Here is a 25385-nt window from a genome sequence, read left to right as displayed (position 1 = left end):
ATTTGTGTGCATAATTTTGTAAACGCAATAAATTTATTTTTTAAAGTACCTTGATAAATGAGCAATTTAAAAGTATTAAAAAAGTGGATCGTTTTAAGCAAAGGTCAAACTGCACAATAAACGAACGTTGAATTTTTTGGCGCTATGCCAACGCCCGTATACAACCGTATAAGAAGATGAGGGTCATGTTGGGTATAAGCCGAGTAAGCCGAGATGGCCCTTCAATACACATGAGATCTGTTGCGGAGTATTGCGATGATAAGATGTATCGCGCTTTAAACTTAAACTTGTGTTTTGTCCATTGCATCCATTTCTTCCTGCTGTCGCCGATGACTCAAACAAGGAAGTGCACCGGATAAAGTAAGCTGTGGAGTTCATTGAATAAAAGTTACGAAAAATACAGAGAAAATATGCCATCTGAAGGTAATGTTTATCGCGTTTCTTTACTAAAACATAAATTATTTATATTAAAATCCATGAGTATTTTTTTATTCGAATATGCATAATAAAATATGTGTTTTCTGGTCTGAATTTATGTGTTCTCCTTACGGTTTAAGCAACTTGCTTAACCGGCATACCCACGGAAAGTTAACGTTGGTTAATTGATCGCTATTATTTGAAGTTCGATTGCTGTTAAATACGTCAGTGAATCGATATTATCCACACCTCTTCCTGATTTTACCTTACGGTGTTTGTGGCCAAGGAAACAAGTATAGTCAGGTCGGATATTATAGTCGGGTCAATATATCCAAAAAAAAAACCTCAACCCCAACACATTGCTACAAAAGGTATTTTAACTGATCCTGGAAGGTCAGAATGTCTTTTATAACATATCAATAGTTTACCAAAATCGGACCACCGGAGAGGTTTTTTTCAATATGGCGTCCAAGATGGCCGCCTAAACCTATTAATGATGATAACTTTGCGAGTATCCACTCAAATTTAATTAGTTGGTATCTATACTGTTTTTAATGTGCAAATAGCACATTAAATAATACAAAAAATCTTATAACCTTACATAACATAGAAATCCAATATTACATCCAAATGACCGCTAATACACTGACCGCAAGTTCATAACTATTGACTCAAACGTGTTATTCTTATTTTTCTCAATTTAATAATGAATAGATTTTTCATTTTTTGTTTTTTATAATTATCCTTAGTATAACCATGTATTCCGTTATTGATGCTCAAGCGTTATAAACAACAACAATTTTTTTTAAACACTATTATACAAACATATAAACCTTCGTGTGCCACTGTCTCATGCTTGTTTGTTGTTTAGGGTTGCGTAAACAATGCCGTTATACTAGGCCCTTTCTGTGTGAATTGCAGTATTTCAAATCCGAGCATTACACAAGTTATTATTGTCTCTGTTTGTCGTAAATGATTAAATATTGAGTGCAAAAAAAATCAAACAAGATTTGTGTCCAATATGCAAGGAGGAGATTGATATTTCCAAGAATAAGTGGGGTGCTATTTAGTGAAAGGGAGTGAAGCGAATACATGAAGCCAGTATGAAGCGGACGTGTGATCTTGTAACTGAGGCTGGTACTTAAGCACATAAAAATGTCGTCAGCAGTACACAAATGATAAAAACATTAACAGATATGCTGCAAAGCAAAGTTGTAGTTCTGTACAAAAGAGAACCACAAGACAATCAAGTGGAGATTTTGAACGTCATAAACACTGAATACTCTGTGGTTGCAAGATTAAAATGGACACAGGGCATTTTGGCTGGGTATGTACTGGTTCAGAGGCCTTTGATTCCCGATCAGGTGTCATATGGTTATTCTATGGAAAAGACAGATGGCAGTTGGTCATGCTATTATTGAAGCAGTTCGTTCACAAGCTGTCATTGCACCACTACAAGTGGGACTTGCTGTTCAAATCAATAATCTACATCGTTCAAACGTAATTGTTTTATGCAGTTGATTTTGTGGAACCTGATATCCTGTGCAATAATACATATTTGTTGGAGATATATGTTCCCCCTGCCGCCGATAGTTTTGATCACAAAACTATCACAATTGATGGCGAATGTTCTTTTCATGGGATGGGTGTCAGTACATCTATTACACCCGCATCACGGACGAATTTTCTGATTCCGCAGAAACAGGCCACAGAGCTGAACACTAGAAATAAGACAAATTCATATATTGGTGTACCGGTTGGCAAGGCATGCTTCTAGTGAGGTAGTTTTCGAGGACCGGACGCGATTTCTGGATTATGACAAGAGGGTCGATATTTTGTGAGAAGTCTCCTTCAGCTTCAGGCAGGCAACACCGAATTGGCAGGGAATGATGCATATTTCGCATCAGGAAAGACAGCACCCTGAGCAGTCTTCAGTTAAATTCTTGCCTATAATCATTTGTACTCCAGGGATAAGTCGTGCATTATGTCAACATTAGACTCTGATTGTAACCTCGCCATGAAGCACAACCTTCCCATCATTTTAACGTTTGACAATCCCCAGTATTTGAAGGCTGCCGAAATTGATGTGCCACAAAGTAGTTGCTTGAAAAGTATTGTTATGATGTTTGGATGTTTTCATACACCCATGAACTTGCTGGGAGCCATGGGATTCATCATTGAAGTAACCGTTCTAAAACAAGCTTGACACTATCTATGGGAAAAATCCCATTGTGCACATTATGACAGGGAAAGCTGCCCAGACGGCTTTGCGGGGCCATTTTCGTGTTGACAAGTGCCTACACAGCCAGTTCATACCAGGAAGATCTCGAGATTCAGATACTGCTATCAGACAGTGGAGTTGTACTCTTCCATTCTTAGGGGCGAGCCGACGCTAGGCACGGATGTTGATCAAGGCGGGTCGTACTGGTTGTTGGATGATGCATTTGCAGGCAGTATCCAACTGATTTTCCGTCTTTGTTGCAGCTGGGTACGTCAATTACCTCCGACCTGCTTATAACTATCTTCAGCCGATGGGCAGCCTATAGGAAACGTATCCATATGTTTATCGAAAGTTCGTTAATGGTTTTCACGTTGTTCGTAGGAGTAATCAGTTCTGGGCGCGGCTAAGCAGTGATCTTGCCATTGAGCAAACATTGATGAGGTCCCTTAAGAACACAGGTTGTCTTGAGGTAGTGGGTACGACAAGGTAATGAAAAACCGTTTGACCCTTTCTTCTTCCTGTAACATCCGAGTATTACAGTGCGATCCAGAATTTCACAGAACTGGCCTATACCACACGTCCACAACACAAAGACTCAACTGAGGTGAGCATCAAACGAGATTCTTCTGATCTCGAGAAAATGCAGACACAGATTACAACCTGCTCACCAAACACAGCTGATCATCTTTGAAAAACATTGTCCACTGGATAGTGGCTGGATCAGATGTGAATGTTCATGCATTTCATGACGTTGGAAACAAGATCATAAGAGTTTTTATTGGAAAGTCGACCTTTGATTTATAATTCTTAAAGACAGATACCAAAATTGCTAAGATTGCCAAAGACCGCGCTACATGTCATGCCCTTTTGTTTCAGCGTTAACTGGTAGTGTTAAAATCTGGAGATCTTTCCATTAAAGACATATTGTAGTGTGAACTTAGTCCCCATCGTCATCTTCTTTTTGAAGCCAAGAACATACTTCGTAAAGCAGACACGCCTCAGATCATTCAGTCATTGAGCGATCAAGCTGTAAACGTATCAAGTGAGGCTGTGATGAACTGTTATCCGGAAACAGATTGTTACGGGCTTGATGGTGGCTCTTTGCTCCATCGTTTCCAATGACAAACGGGCGACTCAAAAAACGCAATAGCCGAGTCTTATTCAGATTTCACGGACAAGCAACAGTGGTGTTCGATGGCTACGAAGACTTTCCTTCTATCAAATATATCACACACCAGAGACGTGGACAAAAACGTGATCCCGAGTATAAGTTTCAACAAAGAGCAGAATAATCATGCAGAAAGGCCTTTGTTCTCCTGACAACAACAAGGCAGGCATGATTGCTCTGATTAGCACAGCTCTGACTAAAAGGGGAGGTTATGTCTTAGTGCCAACAGGGGATGCAGACGTTTTATCGGGTTATAATGGACAGCTCAATGTTATAAATTTAATTTTATGATGAGTCAACTGCTTAGTGATTTCAACAATTCAATCAAAGTGTTCCTTGTCTCTTAATATATGACGTTTTACATAAAAATCACCACCTTTGAGTCAAGCGGTATGGAACTGTGATTCTGCTCATTGTGGCGGTGGCTATTTTTGGAGGCCATTTTGGATTTATGTGTCTCATAGTAAACTTACACTATGTCTGACTATCTTAAAGTGTTATTTGATCCCAGAACCCTGTTATGGACACCAAAAACATAGTTACATAGTTATGATCATAAATAGGTTCAGGTGGCCATCTTGACGGCCATCTTGAAAAAAAAACAATTTTCCGGATATCCCATTTCGGTAAACTTTTGATATGTTATTAAGTACGTGCTACACTACCAGGATCAGTTAAAATACCTTTTGCAGCATTTGTTGGGTTGTTGGGTGGGGGGTCAAAGTGTATATTGACCTGACTGTCATTGAATAGTGCGTTTCATCCGATTCATTTATTAGAAATACTTCTTTTAGGTAAACTACTATATTAATACTAACAGTTACTTTGTTTATTCACATTGACAATTAAATTAATTAAGCGTGGCTATAGTATTCGCTTTAATCTGGTAAGCCATTTACCCAATAACGTAAACGTCGTCTCCAGGAAGGAACCACGGGACCTTATAATTTTACTAAAAGAGTAGTAGCCCTGTTAAAAAATGTGTAGCATTGCATATTAGTACAGAGGAATAACATGAATAAAATTAATCGTGAAATTTGTTTCAAAGTGTCCAAAAATCTTAAAGTTTTGCAATTTATGATGTGATGAAAGTATCATATATAAAGTATGAACAAAATTAATTTGCCACACTTACTTTGTATAGTAGTATGTATATATAAAATAAAGAGTACTATACACGAAAATAAATCAGAACCAACACTTTCCGAAACGGTTCCGATTACTTATGCAATGAACTTTATATACTTCATATAAGCGAATTAATGACTCTGTTTATTGCATGGATCGACAACAACTGCGAAATCTATTTTCGGTGCTTTTTGCAAATTATAATCATTATTCTGATGAAAATAATGTTGAGGCAACCGCAGATTGTCGTCTTATATGCAAATCGTATTGTGGTTTATAAAGAAATGCATGACAATATAAACCAAGCGTTCAGGTATGCAGAGCATTGTTGAAGCATTATAGTATGGCTTGTGCTCGGATTACAGGTTGACACAAATAATCATGAACCATTATTTTGTTCCGCTATTGGCAAATGTTCTCTATTTCCGTCTCGAGTGTACGCGTTTTAAGAGACGCGTGGATATGATGCGTGCTTTATTGTAACGTTAATTATATTGCTACATGAATTTAACAAGTCGTATACTCTGCACGCGTAAGCAGTCAGTAAATAGTACCGCGTGTCATCTAACAACGTAATTTATGTAAACAAGGTTGACCATATGCTCTTTAAGCGAAAGAAAGAACCAACTGGTAACAAGACAATCATGTCCATGCAAAATTAAAGTGTAAAGGCTTTTAAGTATTGCCTTTTAATATTAATTTCATAACATGTCAATAAAATGTGTCCATGTGATATTTTGAATACCAGCGTTCCTCATAAACGCATTTTTAAATGCATTCATATATAGTATAGCGATACATTTCATATTGGATAAATGTTCAACATACAGTAAGCTACATGGGTATATAACTATAAGGATAAATAGTGTTGTCAAGTATGATTATATTATTGTTACTGATGAGTGTAAAATAATAAAAATAGGGCATTCTGTTACATTACATCGGTTACCAAGCGACCCTGTGTAGTTTTCAGGCGAAATTGTGGGTATAACTTGCTCAAAATTATGTTCAACTATGTTTATCTATATATAATATATATTATACGAGTGAAAGGTATATGCAAGTAAGGCGTCTTATTATAATAACAGCGATCGCCAGGCGGAAGATGATTAAAGTCGAGGCAGCATCGTCGATAGTGCGGTTCATAGTTATCGTGGACATTGTGTCGGGGGTGTTGTCCATCGTCTTCCGTGGGGTGGATTGGTGGGGAATAATACTGATGTGTAACGGGTGTGTGGTAAGAATGCTTAAGTTTGCGAAATCTTGCAAGTGTAACTCACTTTTGTAACTCACACCGCTTGTGGAATTGCTATCAAAATAATATAATATCAAATAGAGGATAGTTGTTGGAGTTGGTGGAATATCAATTTTAATTCACGAGTTATCATTGAAAATGATATTTTTACGAGTAGCGTAGCCACGAGTGGAAATATATTTTTCTATGATCACGAGTGATTAAAAATCCATATATCAGCAAATGCAACGCATTTTCTTTTTATTTAATGCTTATAAATGATTATTTTTGTGTTTTTGCAATTTCGGTTAATATAATTTCCCGTTGGGCGCCCTGATATGTTATAAGCGTGTCCGTATGTTTTTATTTACATTCAATGCATAGTAATTTCCCTTGGTAACATAGTCAACATTGGGGGTACACAATGGGGAAACCAAAGCTATCTAAAAATTGTTCCGGTCAAACAATGAAAATTATCGATAATTTTCACTGTTTTTTTTTCACTGTTTGACAGTGAAATATCAGTTTAAATGCACTGATATTTCTTTATAAACCATCGGGAAGCATAAGATAAAAACGAATAATCTTTTAAACTGAACAAAAGTAATGTATCTTTGATTTCAAAATGTGAATGCATTTAATGCGGTTTGGTGCATAAACAGTAACAACTTGACATTAATCGGCTCCGTTTTGGTCGATATAATATATATGGTAACGGTCGATTTTTTAATATCTGTTCTAGCCTCAAAACTCAGTCTTATGGTCAAAATTTATAAACATTATAAAACTCCAAATAACTCAACAATGCGATAATTAAAAGAATATAAAACAATAGGATAAAACGAAAACTGTGCATAACAATAACTTAAAGCCCAATGTGAAATATAAATCACCAATCACAATTTAATCGACGACATGCTGACCGCAATGACAACTTATTCCGATACTTTTAACAATCCAAATCCAACGATATGCATTCCCATTTTGATTTCCTCGGTCTAATAATCTTAATTTAAACCACCATATTTTTTAAAGAAGTTATCGAATGCTAACCGTTCTGACCAAAACACGATGTATAAAATCAAATGATTGGTAGAAGCGATTAATTGTATTCCTTTTAAAGTTTGCAATTATGGCTCACAAACACACACTCCGAAAACCTTATATTTAAATGCGGCCCTTTATTTATGGCAAAGTTTCTATTGAGAAACATTGTAAAACAAAACAAATATACTAGACAAGAAACACAGATCAACAACATAGATAACTGCCCCAGAATACGTAATACGTTTATATGTACATTTGTATTTGTAAAAAACACGAATTATGTCCAATTCTGTTCTTTTCACGTAATTTATTTTCTCGTTAGGCACTCGTTCATCCCCTGCTTCTGTCTTGCTTGTACTCTCAGAAACCAACAATCAGGAACAAGCCTTGTCGGGTAAAATACATTCCTTATGTAATCTTTTGTTTATTTGAATGTGTCTCCATATTCAACTGTATTTTACGGTATTTTATGCCTCAGCGGTTTAACCTGCAAAAATATGCGATCAAAATATGCTATACAAATACATCAAAACTGCCCTAGTAGAGTCAGATGTGATAAGAAAATTGCAGAATAATATTTTCATGACCGGTCCATGCAGATGTTATCTTTTCGATTTTTGCATCTAGTATGTGATCCTCCGGTGTGTGGTCCAGCGGTCTGTCAACTTATTACTCTTATTTGTCATGCAATGTTTATCATTACCAAAGACATGTTTAATCAGCCCAATAAAGTTATAATGGCTTATGTTTTTCAATAGTACATGATAGTCATTTATTTGCAGATTTACGGAAGGTTCGTCCTCTACTTTTGGCTCTTTGTACTGAACTGCACTTTGACGCCACTTTTTTTCCTCGCGTTCAGCCTCATTCCAGCTTTCGATAGGTACACCTTCTATAGGCACAACAACCAACCTGCCGTCACCATCCTTCTGTTTGTCGTCGGCCTCGTTACGTGCCTCGTGTTGACGGTGGTGAACCTGTACACGTTCTGTATTATGTACAAGTACGGGTGCTGCTTCATTTACAGTCTCAAACAGGACGTCGAGGAAGCGGCAGCAAAGGTAACGTTATTGAAACGTGCTCGTACGACACGCTTTAGTGACTGAACGACCTTTTCTTTTGATCGAAATGTTTCTCAAACCAAACTGCCGTGTTCGTTTAGCATAAAAGCTGTCATATACTTTCATGTGTGTATCGTTTAATAGATCATCCCTTGTAGTACTTGATTTAATATTACAATATTTCTCGAAAACAATGTTTACATGATTGTTTATGCGCAGGTTTTAAGCGCCAAGTGATAATAACAGTACTATATTTCTTTCAGACGAACATCGGTATGGTGGCAACTGCGTCGGAGTATGTTAACAGCACAGTGCCGGAAGCATTAAGCCCGTGCATTCCGCCGCCGTATTCTGTGTCTGTTCAGCCTGAGGAGCGCGTTCAGACATTCGCCGCTAAAAAGCAGTTAGGGAATAATTTCTAACGCATTCATAGTTTGTGCGGAATGACAATTTACACATCAATATGATTATGAAACTAAGCACAATATTTATTGGACTCAAATATATAACAATATCGTCATCGTGTTTAAAATAGGACTGGTAAAAATTAAAATTATCGTTTCCCAATAGACATGTTTTATCAGACATTTTTATGTGTGCGTTGTATTTTTTAGTGTGGTCTTTTTAACTTATACTATTTAACAATGTAATCCTACACTCAACGATTTATCTTTCCAACCGGTCATTTGTAAAAGTGTTATTTTTCTTATATGTAAACAAATCCCTTCAAGTGTTCTATATATTAAAACAATTCAAGCAATAATGACATCTGAACAAATACTAAAATGTGTGTAGTAACTTGTGATAATACCAGTGAAAAAAACAGAAACATGCGAGGATGGCAAGAATCATGCAGCCTGGTGCCGAAATGATGCTATGACATCACCAGAATGCTGCTTATGCGAGGAATAACGTTACGCGTATCGTTACATCTAATTAAAGAAAACACCAACTGCATCAACAGATAATTTGTATCATCACTACGAAATCCGTATTTTCAGGCAACGCAACCACGAATCACACAATATGAAACGATCACAATCACATGCAAACAACCATTATTAAAACGAGAGCGACTATGGCGTTGAAAGACTATTTGCAAGATACATGGAAAGAGGGGGTCCTTCTGAGAGTGTTCTGAGCTTCATGAAATTTGCTCAGAAAATGTGTGCCAAAATATTTTCTGACGAGTTCGAAATTGGTTTTGTTTGGTTGAAAAACATGGCCGCCAAGGGGCAGAGCTTGTTTTTCCTAATATGGATTAAACTTGTTAACATTTTAGAGGCCACATTTATTGTCCGATATACATGAAATTTGGTCAGTGGATTTGTACAAATGATATCTTAGACGAGTTCGAAAATGTTTCCGGTTGCTTGAAAAACATGGCCGCCAGGGGGCAGTGAATTTTTATTTTAATAGCTATAGTAAACCTTGTTAACACTCTAGATGCCACATTTATTGTCCTATCTTCGTGAAACTTGGTCAGAAGATTCATCCCTATAATATCTTTGATTTGTTTGGAAATGGTTCCGGTTGGTTGAACAACTTTGCTGCCTGGGGGCGGGGAATTTATCATTGTATGCCTACTATGTTATCTTTAATCAGATGCAAAATCGTTGCCTGCCTTTGTCTTGGTTTGGTCAATCTTGAACAGTTTATTTAAGCAACAATTAACGATTAATCGTAAAATATTCATTAATTCCCATTAAATCCATGTCAAAAATTGTGTTATTGTGTTAAATTACACAAAGCCTATATTTCCATACACACCCGCATTAGCATAAACTACGCGTGGCTAACTCGTTTCCAGACCTTCCAACTGAAGGGAAGAGAATGAAATAGTCATTAGGCCAACTAAACTTAAATAAGTGTTCCGCGGTCGGAGATATATGCAACCCCCCCCCCCCCCCCCAACCAGGGCTTTGAATTAGTGACCCCAAGTTCAATGGGGGTCATTGACTGTCCAAGGCGCATGTGAAGTATCAAGCCAATCGGTCAATTCGTTGATAATTATTTATCGTAAACAATTTTCACCCTAATTGTGACAGTGACCTTGACCTTTGACCTATTGACCCCAATTTCGATAGGGGTCATCTATTGTCCATAACATTTTTAGGTTGTTATATTGTTGAAACAAGAATATAATGGGTATTTAGAGCATGGTAAATGTTCAGTATTACTGTTTCCTCACAAATATCATCACTACAACGAACAATTGATTCAACCTTGATTAAAAAGTAATTAAATAATATTCAAAAAGTGGATCGTTTGAATCAAAGGTCAACTGCACAATAAATAAACCTTAACGTTGCTTTGTTCATATTATTGTTATGAATGTTTGACGCTATGCCAACACGCGTCGCATACAACCGTATAATCAGAGACGGGTAATGAGTTGAGTGTAAGCCGAGATGGCCCCTCAATTCACAAGAGATCTATCGAGCGGAGTATTCTTAAGATAGCCGAGGTATCGAGCTTTAACGAGTTTTTTGTCCATTGAGCTCATTATTTTCTGCTGTCTCCGATTACTCAAACAAGGAAGTTTACACAAAACAGTAAGCTGTGGTTTACATTGAATAACAGTTACAAAAATACAAAGGAAATATGACATCTGAAGGTATTGTGTTTCGCGTTTCTTTATTAAAACAGAAATGATTTATATTAAATTGCATGAGTATTGTTTTTATGAGAATATTCCTTATATCATGTTGTGTGTAATGGTCTTAATTTATGTGTTCTCCTTACGGCTTAAGCAACTTGCATTACCGGCATACACGCGGAATGTTAACGTAGGTTAATTTACCGCTATATGTGAAGTTCCACTGCTGTAAAATACGTTTAAAAAAGTAAGTCGATATTATCCACATCTCTTCCTGATTTTACCTTACGGTGTTGTGGCCAAGGATACAAGTATAGTCAGGTCGAATATTACGGAACAGAGACTGCGTTTCATCCGATTCATTTATAAGAAACACTTCTTTTAGTTCAACTAAATATTAATACTAATCGTTTATTTGCTTATTTACATTGAAAATAAAATTAATTGAGCGTGGCTATATTATTCGCTTAAATTTGGTAAGTCATTTACCCCAATACGTCTTTAGTAAGGAGCATCGGGATCTCAAGAGTGTACGAAAAGGTTAAAAAATGTGTAGCACTGTATATGAGCAAAGAGGAAGAACAGGAGTGAAATTAAACGTGAATTTTTTTTATCGTGAATACATTACATTAAAATGAAAGAAAATAAAATGTTATAACATTTTTACCACTTTCTGCCAAAAACTGTACGCATGAACAAAATTTCTTTACCACACTGTCTGTATATAGAATTATGTTTAAATATTATAAATAGTACTTTGCACGGAAATAAATCAGAACCGACACTTTCCGAAACGGCTTCCGATGACTTACGCGATGAACTTTTTATTCTTCATAATGAACGAATGATTGACCCTTTTTAATGCATGGACCGACAACAACTGCGCAATCTATTTACGCGGCTTTTTGCAAAGTATAATCATTATTCTGGTGAAAATAATGTTGAGACAACCGCAGATTGTCGTCTTATTAGCAAATCGTATTGTGGTTTACAAGTTAATGCATAAAAATGTAAATCAAGCGTTCGGGTATGAAGAGAATTTTTGACCATGGCTGGTGAACATTTGAAAAGGCTCGAATTACATGTTAACACAACTAATCGTGGGCCGTTTATTTTGTTCCGCTATCGGATTATGTTCTCTATTTGCGTATCGAGTGTACGTGTTTTAAGCGACATTTGGATATGCTTTTTTGTAATGTAAATTAGATTGCTATGCGAATTAAACGAGTCGCATATTCTGCACGCGTAAGCAGTCAGTTAATAGTACCACATGTTATCTAACAATATATTTTATCTAAACCAGGTTGGCCATATGCGCTTTAAGAGCAAGAAAGAACCACCTGGTAACAAGACAAAATGTCAATGCAAAATAAAAGTGTAAAGGCTTTAAAGGGATCTTTTCACGCTTTGGTAAATTGACAAAATTGAAAAAAGTTGTTTCAGATTCGCAAATTTTCGTTTTAGTTATGATATTTGTGAGGAAACAGTAATACTGAACATTTACCATGGTCTAATATAGCCATTATATGCATCTTTTGACGATTTTAAAACCTAAAAATTATAAAGCGTTGCAACGCGAAACGATTGAATAATTTGGAGAGTTCTGTTTTTGTCGTTAAATTTTGTTAAACTACGAAGATTGCTTATATAAGGTATAAAATACGTCAAATATGTGTACTCGGCGGAATAGCTCAGTAGGCTAAAGCGTTTTTACTTCAGGACTCTGGCAGGACTCCAGGGGTCACTGGTTCGAAACCTGGTCCGGGCAATGTTCTTTTCCTTTTTTAAATTTTATTCTTGATTTTTTACTGGAGCTTTTACGATCCAATGTTTACATTTATCGATATAAAGCATTTAATGAATAAGTTAAAAAATGCCAAAATCTGTGAAAAGGCCCCTTTAAAGTATTGCCTTTTAATGTCAGTTTCATAGCGTGTCAATGAAATGTGTCCATATGATGTTTTGAATACAAGCGTATCTACGAAACATATGTTTAATGTATTTATAAATATTATATCGATACATTTCATATGGTATATAATAGTGCGTCGTCTTTTTTTATAACAGCGGTCAACTAAAACGCTCGGTACTAGGGGCAAATAAATTTGTAAATAAAGACGTTATCGTGAATACATTACAATTGAATATTATACAAAAAAATTTACTAAAGTTTAATTAAAATCATCCGAAAGTACAGCAAATTTCCGTTCGTTTACCACTGTCTCAACATCGAATTGTGTTTATGTTTGGGTCATATGATTATTTTTATTATAGGTGTGAATATATAATTATTATTATTATTATTAATATTTCATATTATTTCATCCTAAATAAGTATTCAAGTATACCGTTATCCATAACCTGAAGGGTCCTGTTAAATATACAGTAAGCGACATGCGTATATAAGTATTAGGATAAATATTGTTGTCAAGTATGCTTATTTTATTGTTCCTTATGAGTGTAAAATAATATAAATAGGGCATCCTGTAATATTTCATCGGTTGCCAAGCGACCCAATGAAGTGCACAGGCGAAATCGTAGATAGAAATTGATCAAAATTAATATAAACTATTTTTATATAAAATATATATTATACGAGTGAAAGGTATATACAAGTCAGGCGTCATTTTATTATAACAGCGGTCGCCAGGCGGACGCTGACTCAAGTGGAGGCAGCATCGTGGATAGTGCGGTTCATATTTATCGTGGACATTGTTTCGGGGATATTGACCATCGTCTTCCGTGGGGTGGATTGGTGGGGAACAGCACTGCTGTGTAACGGGTTTGTGGTAAGAATGCTTAAATTGGCGAATTGATATCAAAATATATATTTAAAAAACGAATAATCTTTTAAACTGACCAAACGTAGCGTATCTACGAATTTCAAAATGAAAATTCATTTACTGCGGTATGGTGCATATTTTTGCGATACATAGTTACAACTTGACATGACTCGACTCCGATGGGTCGATATAATATTTATAGTAGCCGTCGATTTTTGATTATCTGATCTGGCTTCAAAACTCAGTCTTATGGTCAAAATTGATAAATATTATGAAACACCAAATAACTGAAAAATGCGAAAACTAAAAGAATGTAAAACAATAGGGATGATAAAATAAAATTGAATGAAACGAAAACAGTGCATACCAATAAATAAAGCCCAATTTAATAAATAAATCATCAAAAACAATTTAATTAAGAACATGCTGACCGCAATGACAACTTATTTCAATACTTTTAACAGTCCAAATCCAACAATATGCACTCCAATTTTGTTTTCGTTGGTCTATTAATCTTAATTTAAGCCACCATATTTTTTCAATAAGTTATCGCATACTAACCATTCTGACCAAAAACACGATTTATGAAATCAAACGATTGGTAAGTGCGATTAATTTTATCCTATTGAAGTTTACAATTATGACTGACATAATCACACTCCGAAATATTCAATGCGTACTTTTAAACATTAAATATTTGCTGCCAGCTATACTTCTGCACCAGCAGGACATTAATCTTATAATTGAATGCGGTCCTATATTGAGGGCAAAGAATCTATTGAGAAATAGGGTTTAACAAAACAAATGTACTAGACAAGCTACACAGATAGACAATATAGATAACGTTTATATGTACATTTGTAATTGTAAAAAAACGAATTATGTCAATTTATGTATTTTTAACTTAATTTATTTTCTTGTTAGGCACTAGTTCATCCCCTGCTTCTGTCTTGCTTGTACTCCCAGAAACCAGCAATCACCAACAAGCCTTGTCGGGTAACATACATTTCTTATGAAATATTCTGTTTATTTGAATGTGTCTCAATATGCAACTGTATTTCACGGTATTTTATTCCTGAGCGGTTTTACCTGTACAAAATGCGATTAAAATATACGTATGCAAGAACCATAAAACTACCCTAGTAGGGTCAGATGTGATTGGAGATTGGCAGAAGAAATATTTGCATGATCGGTCCATAGAGAAGTTATCTGTTCGAGCTTTGCATCGAGTACGTGATCCTCAGTTATATTACCTAACGTTCTATCAACTCATTACTCTTATTTGTCATGCAATCTTTATCATAACTAACGACACCTTTTAACGGCCTGATAACATTAAAATGACTTGTGTTGTTCAATATTGCATGAAAGTCATTTATTTGTAGATTTACGGAAGGTTCGTCCTCTACTTTTGGCTCTTCGTATTGAACTGCGCTTTGACGCCACTATTTATCTTCGGGTTCGGCTAAATGGCAGCGTTCTATAGCTACACCTTCGACTACGACCAACCTGCCGTCACCATCCTTCTGTATGTCGTAGGACTTGTTTCGTGTCTTATGTAGACGGTGGTGAACCTGTGTACGTTCTGTATTCTGCACAAGTACGGCTGTTGCTTCGTGTACAGACTCAGACAGGACGTCGAAGTGGCGGCAGCGACGGTAACGTTATTGAAACGTGCTGTAACGACACACTTTCGTGACTCAATGGCCATTTCGTTTGATCGTAATGTATCTCAAACCAAACTGCCTTGTTCGTTTATCATAAAAGCTCCCCTATACTTTCATATTTGTATCTTTTAATAGATTACCCCTATTAACAATATGAACAATCCTTACGGCAACACTTTACGGGTGATTTAATATTACAATTTTTCTCGAAAACAATGTTTACGTGATTATTTATGCGCAGGTTTTAAGCGCTAAGGGATAATAACAGTACTATATTTCTTTCAGACGAACAGTGGTATGGTAGCAACTGCGTCGGTGTATATTAACAGCACAGTACCGGAAGCAAGAAGCCCGTGCAATCCGCCCCCGTATTCTGTGTCTGTTCAGCCTGAGGTGCACGTGCAGACATTCGCCGCTGAAAAGCAGTTTGGAAATAATTTCTAACGCATTAATAGTTTGTGCGGAATGACAATTTACACATGAATATGATTATGAATTTAAGCACAACTATTATAGGACTGAAATATATTACGATATTCGGGTTACTCAATCCTTGATTAAAAAGTCGCAACTATGAGACATTATTACAATTATAACATCTCATTATAACAATATAAAGTGATATCAGAGTCTGTTGAGTTGAATATCAAATGAGGTCGTGCTATTTTATCTTGTCTAATGTTATATCATTTCGGAATACTTCTCTGCATTTCGGCTAAGGCAACCTGTGTCATCTATCCGTAAACCAATTTTATGGGATTGAAGTTTTGTATCTCTTGTTTTAGAACAGACATATGTGCGTTTAAGTTGAATAGTCTTTAATATAGAACTTTTTATATCAAAATCCCTTGTTAACCGTGATATCATGAATCTAGCGATTGTTTGTGATTGATCAATTCATTTTAAATCAATTATCAAATCAACTTATATAAATGTGTTAAGTTGTCGATCTTCTTGTTTCATTTAAATAAAAAAAAAATTGGCTTATTAGTCATGTTGGTGGGATTTTATACTTAAGACAATTGAATGAAACTCATTTTAATCACTATTTTATGCGAGAAACAAATACTAATTTGCTTTTTTCTTGACTCTGCGTTTGTTGTTCTTTCCGTCCACTACAAGTAGAGTCTATTTTACGTTTTCGTCAAGCATCACAATCTTTTGCAACATTCCATTACATACGTTGCCTTTCATCGTTCAATATCTACTCATATCACCTTACATCGTTTTATCTTTAAAACGTATTGTGCCACAAACTCTAGTCGTACAAACGAAAAATATTCTTATGGTCAAGTGGTAAAAGAAATGAAATATGTTCTCAGTACATGATTATTGACCGAAGCACCGTCATAACTATGATGCAGATGACGTAAGCGACGATCAGTACAGGAGTGCTGACAGAAACATGGCCATAACTATAAGTCAGATGACACCAAATACAATGCAAAGAAGAGGAGGAAGAGTTTTAACTGACAACAGCCAATTCGCTCCCCTGGGTACAAAAAGGTACCGTGTGACATTGAAATTAAAAGGCACATGGTACCTTTTTGTACCAACGGGGCGACTTGTATGTAAAATGTGTTGAGTGTTGTGTGTGCGTATCATTTACATGCGATTTAAGCAGCGCTATAAGAGAGTTACCGTATCCATGCGGTAGCTTGAACCGACTACGTACCGTTGTTTAGAATGTTCGTCTAGTGCAGAGTTCGAGTTGCAGTCGCAGATGCTAGAGTAAGGAAACCGACTTGAACATTTAAGTATCACAACATCGCGGACGATGCCTACGTGTTCAAACTGATATTGAAACTCTATATTAATTAAAATGTACGTATCAGTATTCAAGTTTCTATAGAAAATAAGTTTAAATTAACGAGCGATGAGATAACTTGATAGTATCACGTGTTTCGCAGTCAAGATTGACAATCGTAAGTGGATGTTTCACTCGTGGATAAACAATCGATAATCAAACAAAACTAACAAATGTCAATTTGTATGTTATACGTTTCGATTGTTTTTTTTTACAGTTAAAAGGGTTCATAACGAATTGTTCGTGAACTCTTTAACCATTAGCTCAAAATAATTACTTAATTATACTAGTTTTGAATCCGACCCAGTTCATATTCTGTATTAATCAGGAACAAGGAAAAGAAGGAGGTAAAAGTGAAACAATTGGAAAATTATGACACGAACACAACTCCGGGCGGAATATTTCGATTCAAAAAAACAAATATACGCGTAGACTATGCAGGCTATGCTGACTTTTTAATTTGGCTAAGTATTTAAATATAGCTTTAATGATGCACATATTTCCTTAACATAACACAAATGAAAAGAAATACGAACTGTTTTTGCTTTTCGATAGGTCGTTGATTTTTGTTTTCGAATTTATGAGAAAAAAAAAGAAAATTGTGAACAAGCCAAACTCTGAACAGGGCCTTTTAATAAAGATGTTACGTATATATTTAAATGTACAATCAACATGTTTAAGCCGATGAATTATTACGGATTTCTTGTCGTTTGTGTTTACACCATTTACCATGTTTTGTAATTATAATAAACATTGCGCGTGCATTATAAGTGGTAATGCAATCAACATCGTTTACGCTCATAGTACAACGTACATTCGTATGTGTTGCTATATAGGAATCTTTTGATATTAATATGTTTTGTTTTTATAAGTACAGTTCATGTGTTTGGTTAAGTGTTATTATGTTTAAAACCCATAAGAGATACAACATCTGATTGACTGCAAAAGGTAGACGATGTAAATTATGGCGATATTTTTTCATTCATATACGTGCTTGCAGGGTTTGGTTTGTTGTTTTGTGTTGAGTTTGCTGCCATAAATTGTCGATTACCATGTGTTTTTGGTTTTGTGGTTTTAATTTTGTATATATAACGCCATTGTCTAATTGCCACATCATTTCAATAGAAAGTATATAATAATGAAGAATATATCGAACATTTTGTACTAAACCAAATCTACTTAAGTGAACTATAATATTTGTCGACATAACAGTTGACGTTGTTAAAACTTTAAATGTATATTCAATATGGCTGAGCATTTAGTGAACCACTGAGTATGAAGTGCCTCTTGATGAGCTGATATGTCAAGTCACTGTCCGTCGTCAATCATTCATCGTTCGATGCTTTCTTCCGAGTTAACATTGTTCTTGAAAAACATTCTAGTGCCTTGTAACAACGCTCGACATGACTGTTCTCGATTGATCATTTCCAAACTCCTTTGATTCAAGTAATAAGATTTCTTTTAAATCGAATTCCTTATTACACGTTTGTATACATTGAAGAACTATCAATGAAAAAAAAATTGTCAGGTTTGTTCATAATAATTTTAAAGATATCTATGGATGACGAATTGCATATAACGCATATAGTGGGAAAACAATATGGCCGGATAGTTAGTTATTTTCTATAAATAATATGTAAAGTGTATAATCAATCTTCAAAATATTGTATTGATAAGGAATTCGAAAACATACACGCCATGGATTTGGAAGTGTAACCGAACACGACTATTAAGTCGACAAAGACACTTATCAAGAATTTCAAAACATGTTCACAATGTAAAAAAGCCCTTTATGACCATCAACCGACATTTTGTTTAAATTATTTTGTATTATTTTAAAACATAGCTGAAATTGCGGGTATATTTGACAATATGTGTTAATATGTCTACAAAGTCAACTTTGACATTATTCTTGCAATTTAACTCTTGCATGATTTTAAAAATAATTTTACGGAAGTTTACCTATTATTAATTAAATTTCTGCAACCAATAGAAAATTGAGACATTACTTTGGTCAAGTTTTGTTTGTTTTATATTAGTGTGTTTGTTTGGTAATTCGATATCCATTGTTTACAAAAAATAAAACAGCCAAAATACTTTGAGATGTTATTAGTGCATTATGTTTAACTATACATACATATATCAATATGATATTATATAGGTAACATGAATACACCACTTCCGCTTTGGGAATTGGATATGTGATAGGCTCATGTAGTTATTACAATATTGAATACTTGGTCTTCTGGGTTTTCCCCGGATACAATAGCGAATAATTCAGATACACGTTTAGTTAAAACATATCCATAGAAGGAGTTAATTCAGTTTTTTATTTTCAGTTAAGAGAATGAATATAAAAAACAAATGTCACTTATACCATAACCAAATATCACGCTTTGGAAAAGATATACATGTAGAGTACCATACTTATAAAAATAGCAGTCCGCACTTTGCCTTATATGAAATAGTTAATAATAAATAGCGCGTTATGAAAACAATATAAATATGTTATTTATATACAGATGTCTTCTTTGTAAAAATTCCATATTTACTGGTACAATGGTTGATTTAAATTCATACACTATTAAAACTTATAAAAAATCTAAAGCATATCAATCAAACAAAGATTACAAACTAAAACCTTTTGCTTTATTTAATAACATGTTATTCTACTTTGTTAAAACATTTTTATATCAATTTAACGTATGTCGCAGGCAAAAGTATTCAATCATTAATCAAATCATTACATATATATATATCAAGAAATGTGACTTCCCAACGAATTGATCTATGTACATTTTATTATTTCAACATATTGCACTAGTTTTTTTTTCGATATTCATGGTACAATTGTTTGATGTTGATGTAAGCATGTGTAATGATCTAATTAAAGTCAACATTTTTTACAAAAACATTATACAAACAAACAAATGTTGATGGGTTTCAAAAGACTAGTTTCTGGTATTCATCTTTGTATAATTGTGCATATAGCACAACGATAAAAAAATATATTAAAGATATCTTTTAGAAGATAACCGATTAATGTTAACATTCTGTATCTGATCACTCATATAATTATTTTTATTAAATATTAAAATCTGTGTCCTAACTAGCAAGTGATGGCCTCTCCATTGTTGTCTTTTTATTCAGACGTTTTCATTTTTACCATTTCTTCGGCGGTATGAGGCTCGTCCGACCTCCTGAAAGAATACCAACATTGTTGTAGGATCGCTTCTTCTGCGTGTCTGCTTTATTATTTTCTATATTAAGTATATAACATACATGTCAAAGAAAATATATAATATTGTATTTTCACAAAAAAACATATATACATTTATTCACAAGTTTCAATCTTGGATGACAAAACCTGCGTTCAAGTCCAAGGTACATCGATCTCATTACATAAACACAGTTCAGACAAAACAGACTATTAATTATTCTTTTACCCAATAATGAACAGCCTATATTAGGGGCTGAAGTGCAAAATACACAGTCATCGTCATTTGTTTTCATGTTTCAGATACCTGTTGTTAAAGAAACAGCATTAAACAATGACACAGCAAAACACGTTAAACACCATTAAATTTGAAAAAAAAGTACAATGCCTGTGACTTTCATATTTGAAATTAAATCAACATATAGTGATTGGTTATTTAACACTTTTTGCACGGAATTGATCTCAGAATATGAATATAGAACCTAAATAAATGGCAAACTTACTTCGTCCTTCTCTTTCGAATAACAACGATAGCAATTGCAATAGCGGCTGCAACCATCACACAGACGGCAAACGTGATACCAACTAGTTACATTTTCATCGGATTTAACTGGAAATATAAAAATGCATAAGCATTTTTGAGTAAGCGAATATTTGTTCTAACAGTTTCATCAGGGTGGTCAGCATTTTCGTCTCAGAAAGGCCAAGCCTTACACTCGTGTTTGTGAAAGTAAAATACGATTGGTATCATAACAAGTATTGTAGGTATTTAACTTTGTTTTCTAGTCATTATGTTTCGTGAACTCCGTTAAATATCAGCATATTTTATTATTGATACACTACAATGTTATGTTCACTCTTAATTTATATGGCAATTATTGCATGCTATAGTTCACAACTTTTTCTTGTGTAACAATAGCGTGATACTATGGAGTGCCCTAGATATCAAGGACGTTTTTACAGGTTGTAACTTTTTTTGCTTATACTTACATAATTCCGACGCACTTGTGAAATGATATGATTGCTATGTGAATTAAATAATGATTTTTTAAAGGAATTTTAACTTAATGTTATGTTTTAAAACGGCATTTTTGCAAATTGGTTATTGATTTTCGAAAAGTACCCCTATACAGTGAGGTCCGAAGATACTATTTAACTCCTTCGTTTGTTACTCTCCCCTGCATACAAATCGGAATAACGCTCACTCAATGTCACTCAATTAAGAATGTTGTTTTTCCCCAAAACAAAAAGGTATTGACATATTTAACTCCACGTTACTGTGCTTAATTATAGCCTTTAGAAAGTTATATGAAACAACTCATTTATTTCAATATATGATTATAGTATTATGGGCCGCATCCTATGAGAGGTTAAAATATATCTCCATATCAGACTGTAAGGCACAATATCAAATAATTTGTACAGGCATTTTTAATTGACAGTTTCTACATTGTATATTACTGCAGTACTGGTCTGTTTGAAATCATGAAAAATTCTCGTAAAGCTTTAGACCAGCGATAAATATTCTTTAATTTAATGAAATATATATATATGTAAAAACTGATTATTTTTTCTAAATAAGATTCACGACGGATCAAGTCATTTGGTGAACTCAATAAGGGGAACATCAAGTATAATTGCTCAGCTTGGATTTAATTATCAAATCTGCAAATATATCATAGACTATATACAATGTGTTCAGAATTTCTGCCAAGTCACATATAAACACATGTCTGTGTTAACCAGTCCAGAGGGATAGAAAGGAAGATAGCAAGGTGGAATTAAACGAGAGCCCGGTGTAAAACTATGCTTTCCAGCTCTAGATATTCCAATTTAATTCTATCAAAACTTTTCATTCAACAAACCAGCTTTGATACATGCTTTAGTGTATTTCTAAGCAGAACACATGATGCACACAAATAAAGCGTAATCAAAAAGAACACATGTATGCAACAATTATCTCACTTTGGAGGTGCAAATGGGATATAAGTGTCACGTTTAAAGATTAAATTTATGTTAAAAGGGTATTATTATTTTTACAAAAAAAATGTTACTACAGTGTGATTTGCTGTATTTGTTTCAGTAGTTTATTATACTTATTGATTTTTCTACTACTGCAATACATTTGTAGCTATCGTTGAAGTACGTTTTGGCTGAAATTGTCGCCACTTAAATCAAACCATAGATCTATTAGTTTAACTACAAAATGTTGAATTTCGATCGGTATGTATATGAGAAAACCGTAATTAAAATAAGTACTATATTTCATAATTTAGCATAGCAATTTTGAGACACAGTGGACTCAGAAGATACACAGTATGCAATTGTTACAGTCTATATTGGACAATCAAACTTCGTATAATGTGTATGTCTTCATCGGTATTGTATGTCATATCTTTAATACACTGAAAGTTTGTTAAAGTCAATCATAACATTTGCTTTGTCAGACAAATTTGTTTGCAATCCAGCGTGTGAGTAATCTTTATTTTCTCACTGATTTTTGTTTTCTCCTTAGCATTAGCCACATAAGGTATCATTGGGTGGGGTAATGATCTGATGCTTATTTTTCTTGCATTATTCAGAACACCTGTAGGAATGGAACATTCAACTCATATTTAAGTAATCATCGTTCATGCATGTAGAGGAATGAACACTTAAAAGCATGTTATTAATTATCAATGTATGCACAATAATCAATTACCAAATATTCATTATTTAAATTAAGTTTCATTATAAATTAAGGAAAGCTTATTAGAAGTTTCATTTTAAATTTGGAAAATATAAAAAAATCGTTCAAACTCATAAATAAAATTAACGATTTATTTACTATGTTATAAATATTAATTATTTTTATAAACTTAAGCTGCATTTAACTTTTGTGTTGTTTTTATTTTAAAGATTTTTGTTTTATTTCATATTTTCTTTTTTGCAGAGATAGGCGTTTTGCAGACAACTCAAATGTGTCACTTTTAGAAAACAGCCTTAATGAATGTCTGACTTTCTATGAGTACAGAGACATATTTTATTCAAAGTATTTATAATTTTGTGAACACTATGGTTTCGTGTTTGTAAACAGAATGATTGGTTCCCAATATATTCTCATTTCCGTCCATTTTTTTCTTTTTAATTAAACTTTGTGTGTGTGTAAATATATATATATATATATATATATATATATATATATATATATATATATATATATATATATATATATATATATATATATATATAATGGGATATAAGTGTCACGTTTAAAGATTAAATTTATGTTTAAGGGTATTATTATTTTTACAAAAAAATGTTACTACAGTGTGATTTGCTGTATTTGTTTCAGTAGTTTATTATACTTATTGATTTTTCTACTACTGCAATACATTTGTAGCTATCGTTGAAGTACGTTATATATATATATATGTATCGCCTGTACTCAATTGTTAGATTCTATTAATCAAACTGAACAAATATTTACATCACGAAAAGTAAAGAATCTAGTTTTAGTTTTGGTGTGAATAATTTAGTAAACACAATAAATTTATTTGCTAAAGTACATCGATTAATAAAGTAATTAAATAGCATTCGAAAAGTGGATCGTTTGCATCGACGGTCAAACTGCATAATCAATGAACGTTGAAATTGTTCTTTTCATATAATTTTTGTTTGTTTGGCGCTATGCCATCGCGCGTTGTATACAACCGTATAGCAAGAGACGAATCATTAGTTGGGTGTAAGCCGAGATGGCTTTTAAATGCGCACGAGATCTTTCGCGATTTCGCAATTTAAACTTTAACTAGTATTTTGTGCATTGAGCCATTATGTTCTGCTGTCACCGATTACTCAAACAAGTATGTGCACCCGAAACAGTAAGCTGTGGAGTACATTAAATTAAGTTACAAAAATACAGAAGAAATATGACATCTAAAAGATATTGTTTTTTTGCGTTTCTTTATTAAAACAGAAATGGTTTATATTAAAATGCATGAGTATTGTTTTTATTTGAATATTCATATTATAACGTTGTGTGTTATGATCTGAATTTATGTGTTCTCCTTACGGTGTAATCAACTTACATAACCGGCATTCCCACGAAAAGATAGCGTAGGTTAATTGACCGCTATTATTTGAAGTTCTAACACTGTCAAATACGTCCAAAACGACAATCGCTATTATCCACAGACTCCTGATTCGCTTAAATTTAGTAAGCCAGTTACCCGAATACGTTCACGTCTTTTTCAGTAAGGAACCTCGGGACTTCATGAGTGTACTTAAAGTTTAGGAGCCGTGTTAAAAAAATGTGTACCACTGTGTATGAGAAAAGAGGAAGAACATGAGTGAAATAAACATGAAATTTGTTTAAAGTGTCCAATAAACTTTACGTATTACAGGTTATGGTATAATGAAAGGAATCAACATTCGTGAATTATGAACAAAATTAATTGGCCACACTTTCTTTATATAGTATTATGTATAAATAAAATACATAGTACTTTACACGGAAATAAATCAGAACCAACACTTCCGAAACGGTTCCAATGACTTATGCGAAGAAGTGTTTATACTTCATAATGAGCGAATGATTGACCCTTTTCCGGGGCTTTTTGCAAATTAAATTTATTATTCTGGTGAAAATTATGTTGAGACAACCGCAGATTGTCGTCATATATGCAAATGATGGTTTGCAAATTATTGCATTAAAATGTACATCAAGCGTTCAGGTATACAGAGCATCGTTGAAGCATTATAGTATGGCTTGAGAACATGTTTAAAGGCTGGTGAACATGTTTAAAGGCTCGGTTTACAGGTTGACACAAACATCACGAACCGTTATTTTGTTCCGCCATTGGAAAATGTTCTCTATTTGCGTCTCGCGTGTAAGAGTTATAAGCGACATGTGGATATGACATTAGCTTTACTGTAATGTAAATTAGATTGCTACATGCATTGAACAAGTCGTATACTCTGCACGCGTAAACCGTCAGTTAATAGTAACGCATGTTATCTAACAATATATTTTATCTAAACCAGGTAGCCATATGCTC

At 34.1% G+C, this 25385-nt stretch overlaps 2 protein-coding genes across 4 annotated transcripts in view; both read left to right on the top strand.

The window, feature by feature from the left end:
• Positions 1-286: 286 nt before the first annotated feature.
• Positions 287-10000, top strand: LOC127880327 (uncharacterized). Of its 3 annotated transcripts, none has more exons than XM_052427734.1 (5): positions 287-360; positions 6023-6171; positions 7538-7609; positions 7998-8276; positions 8540-10000. In XM_052427734.1, the coding sequence occupies exons 2-5, from the start codon at positions 6040-6042 to the stop codon at positions 8696-8698; spliced, it is 642 nt and encodes a 213-aa protein (XP_052283694.1). In that variant the 5' UTR covers positions 287-360; positions 6023-6039; the 3' UTR covers positions 8699-10000. The 3 variants fall into 3 exon arrangements, with proteins under 3 accessions (XP_052283694.1, XP_052283691.1, XP_052283692.1); XM_052427731.1 differs by having other exon boundaries at positions 291-423; positions 5988-6171; XM_052427732.1 differs by having other exon boundaries at positions 307-423.
• An 870-nt stretch (positions 10001-10870) lies between these two features.
• The window catches only part of LOC127880329 (uncharacterized), a 230487-nt gene continuing 215972 nt past the window's right edge, over positions 10871-25385 (top strand). Inside the window, exon 1 of the mRNA XM_052427739.1 lies at positions 10871-10893. Within this exon, the coding sequence (XP_052283699.1) occupies positions 10881-10893 (13 nt within the window). The 5' untranslated portion in view covers positions 10871-10880. The remainder of the gene's footprint in view (positions 10894-25385) is intronic.

The sequence above is a fragment of the Dreissena polymorpha genome, chromosome 4 (assembly GCF_020536995.1).
Source record: "Dreissena polymorpha isolate Duluth1 chromosome 4, UMN_Dpol_1.0, whole genome shotgun sequence".
Taxonomy (NCBI): Eukaryota; Metazoa; Mollusca; class Bivalvia; order Myida; family Dreissenidae; genus Dreissena; species Dreissena polymorpha.
Note: the sequence above shows the minus strand (reverse complement) of the source record. Positions and strands in the feature narration are given on the sequence as shown.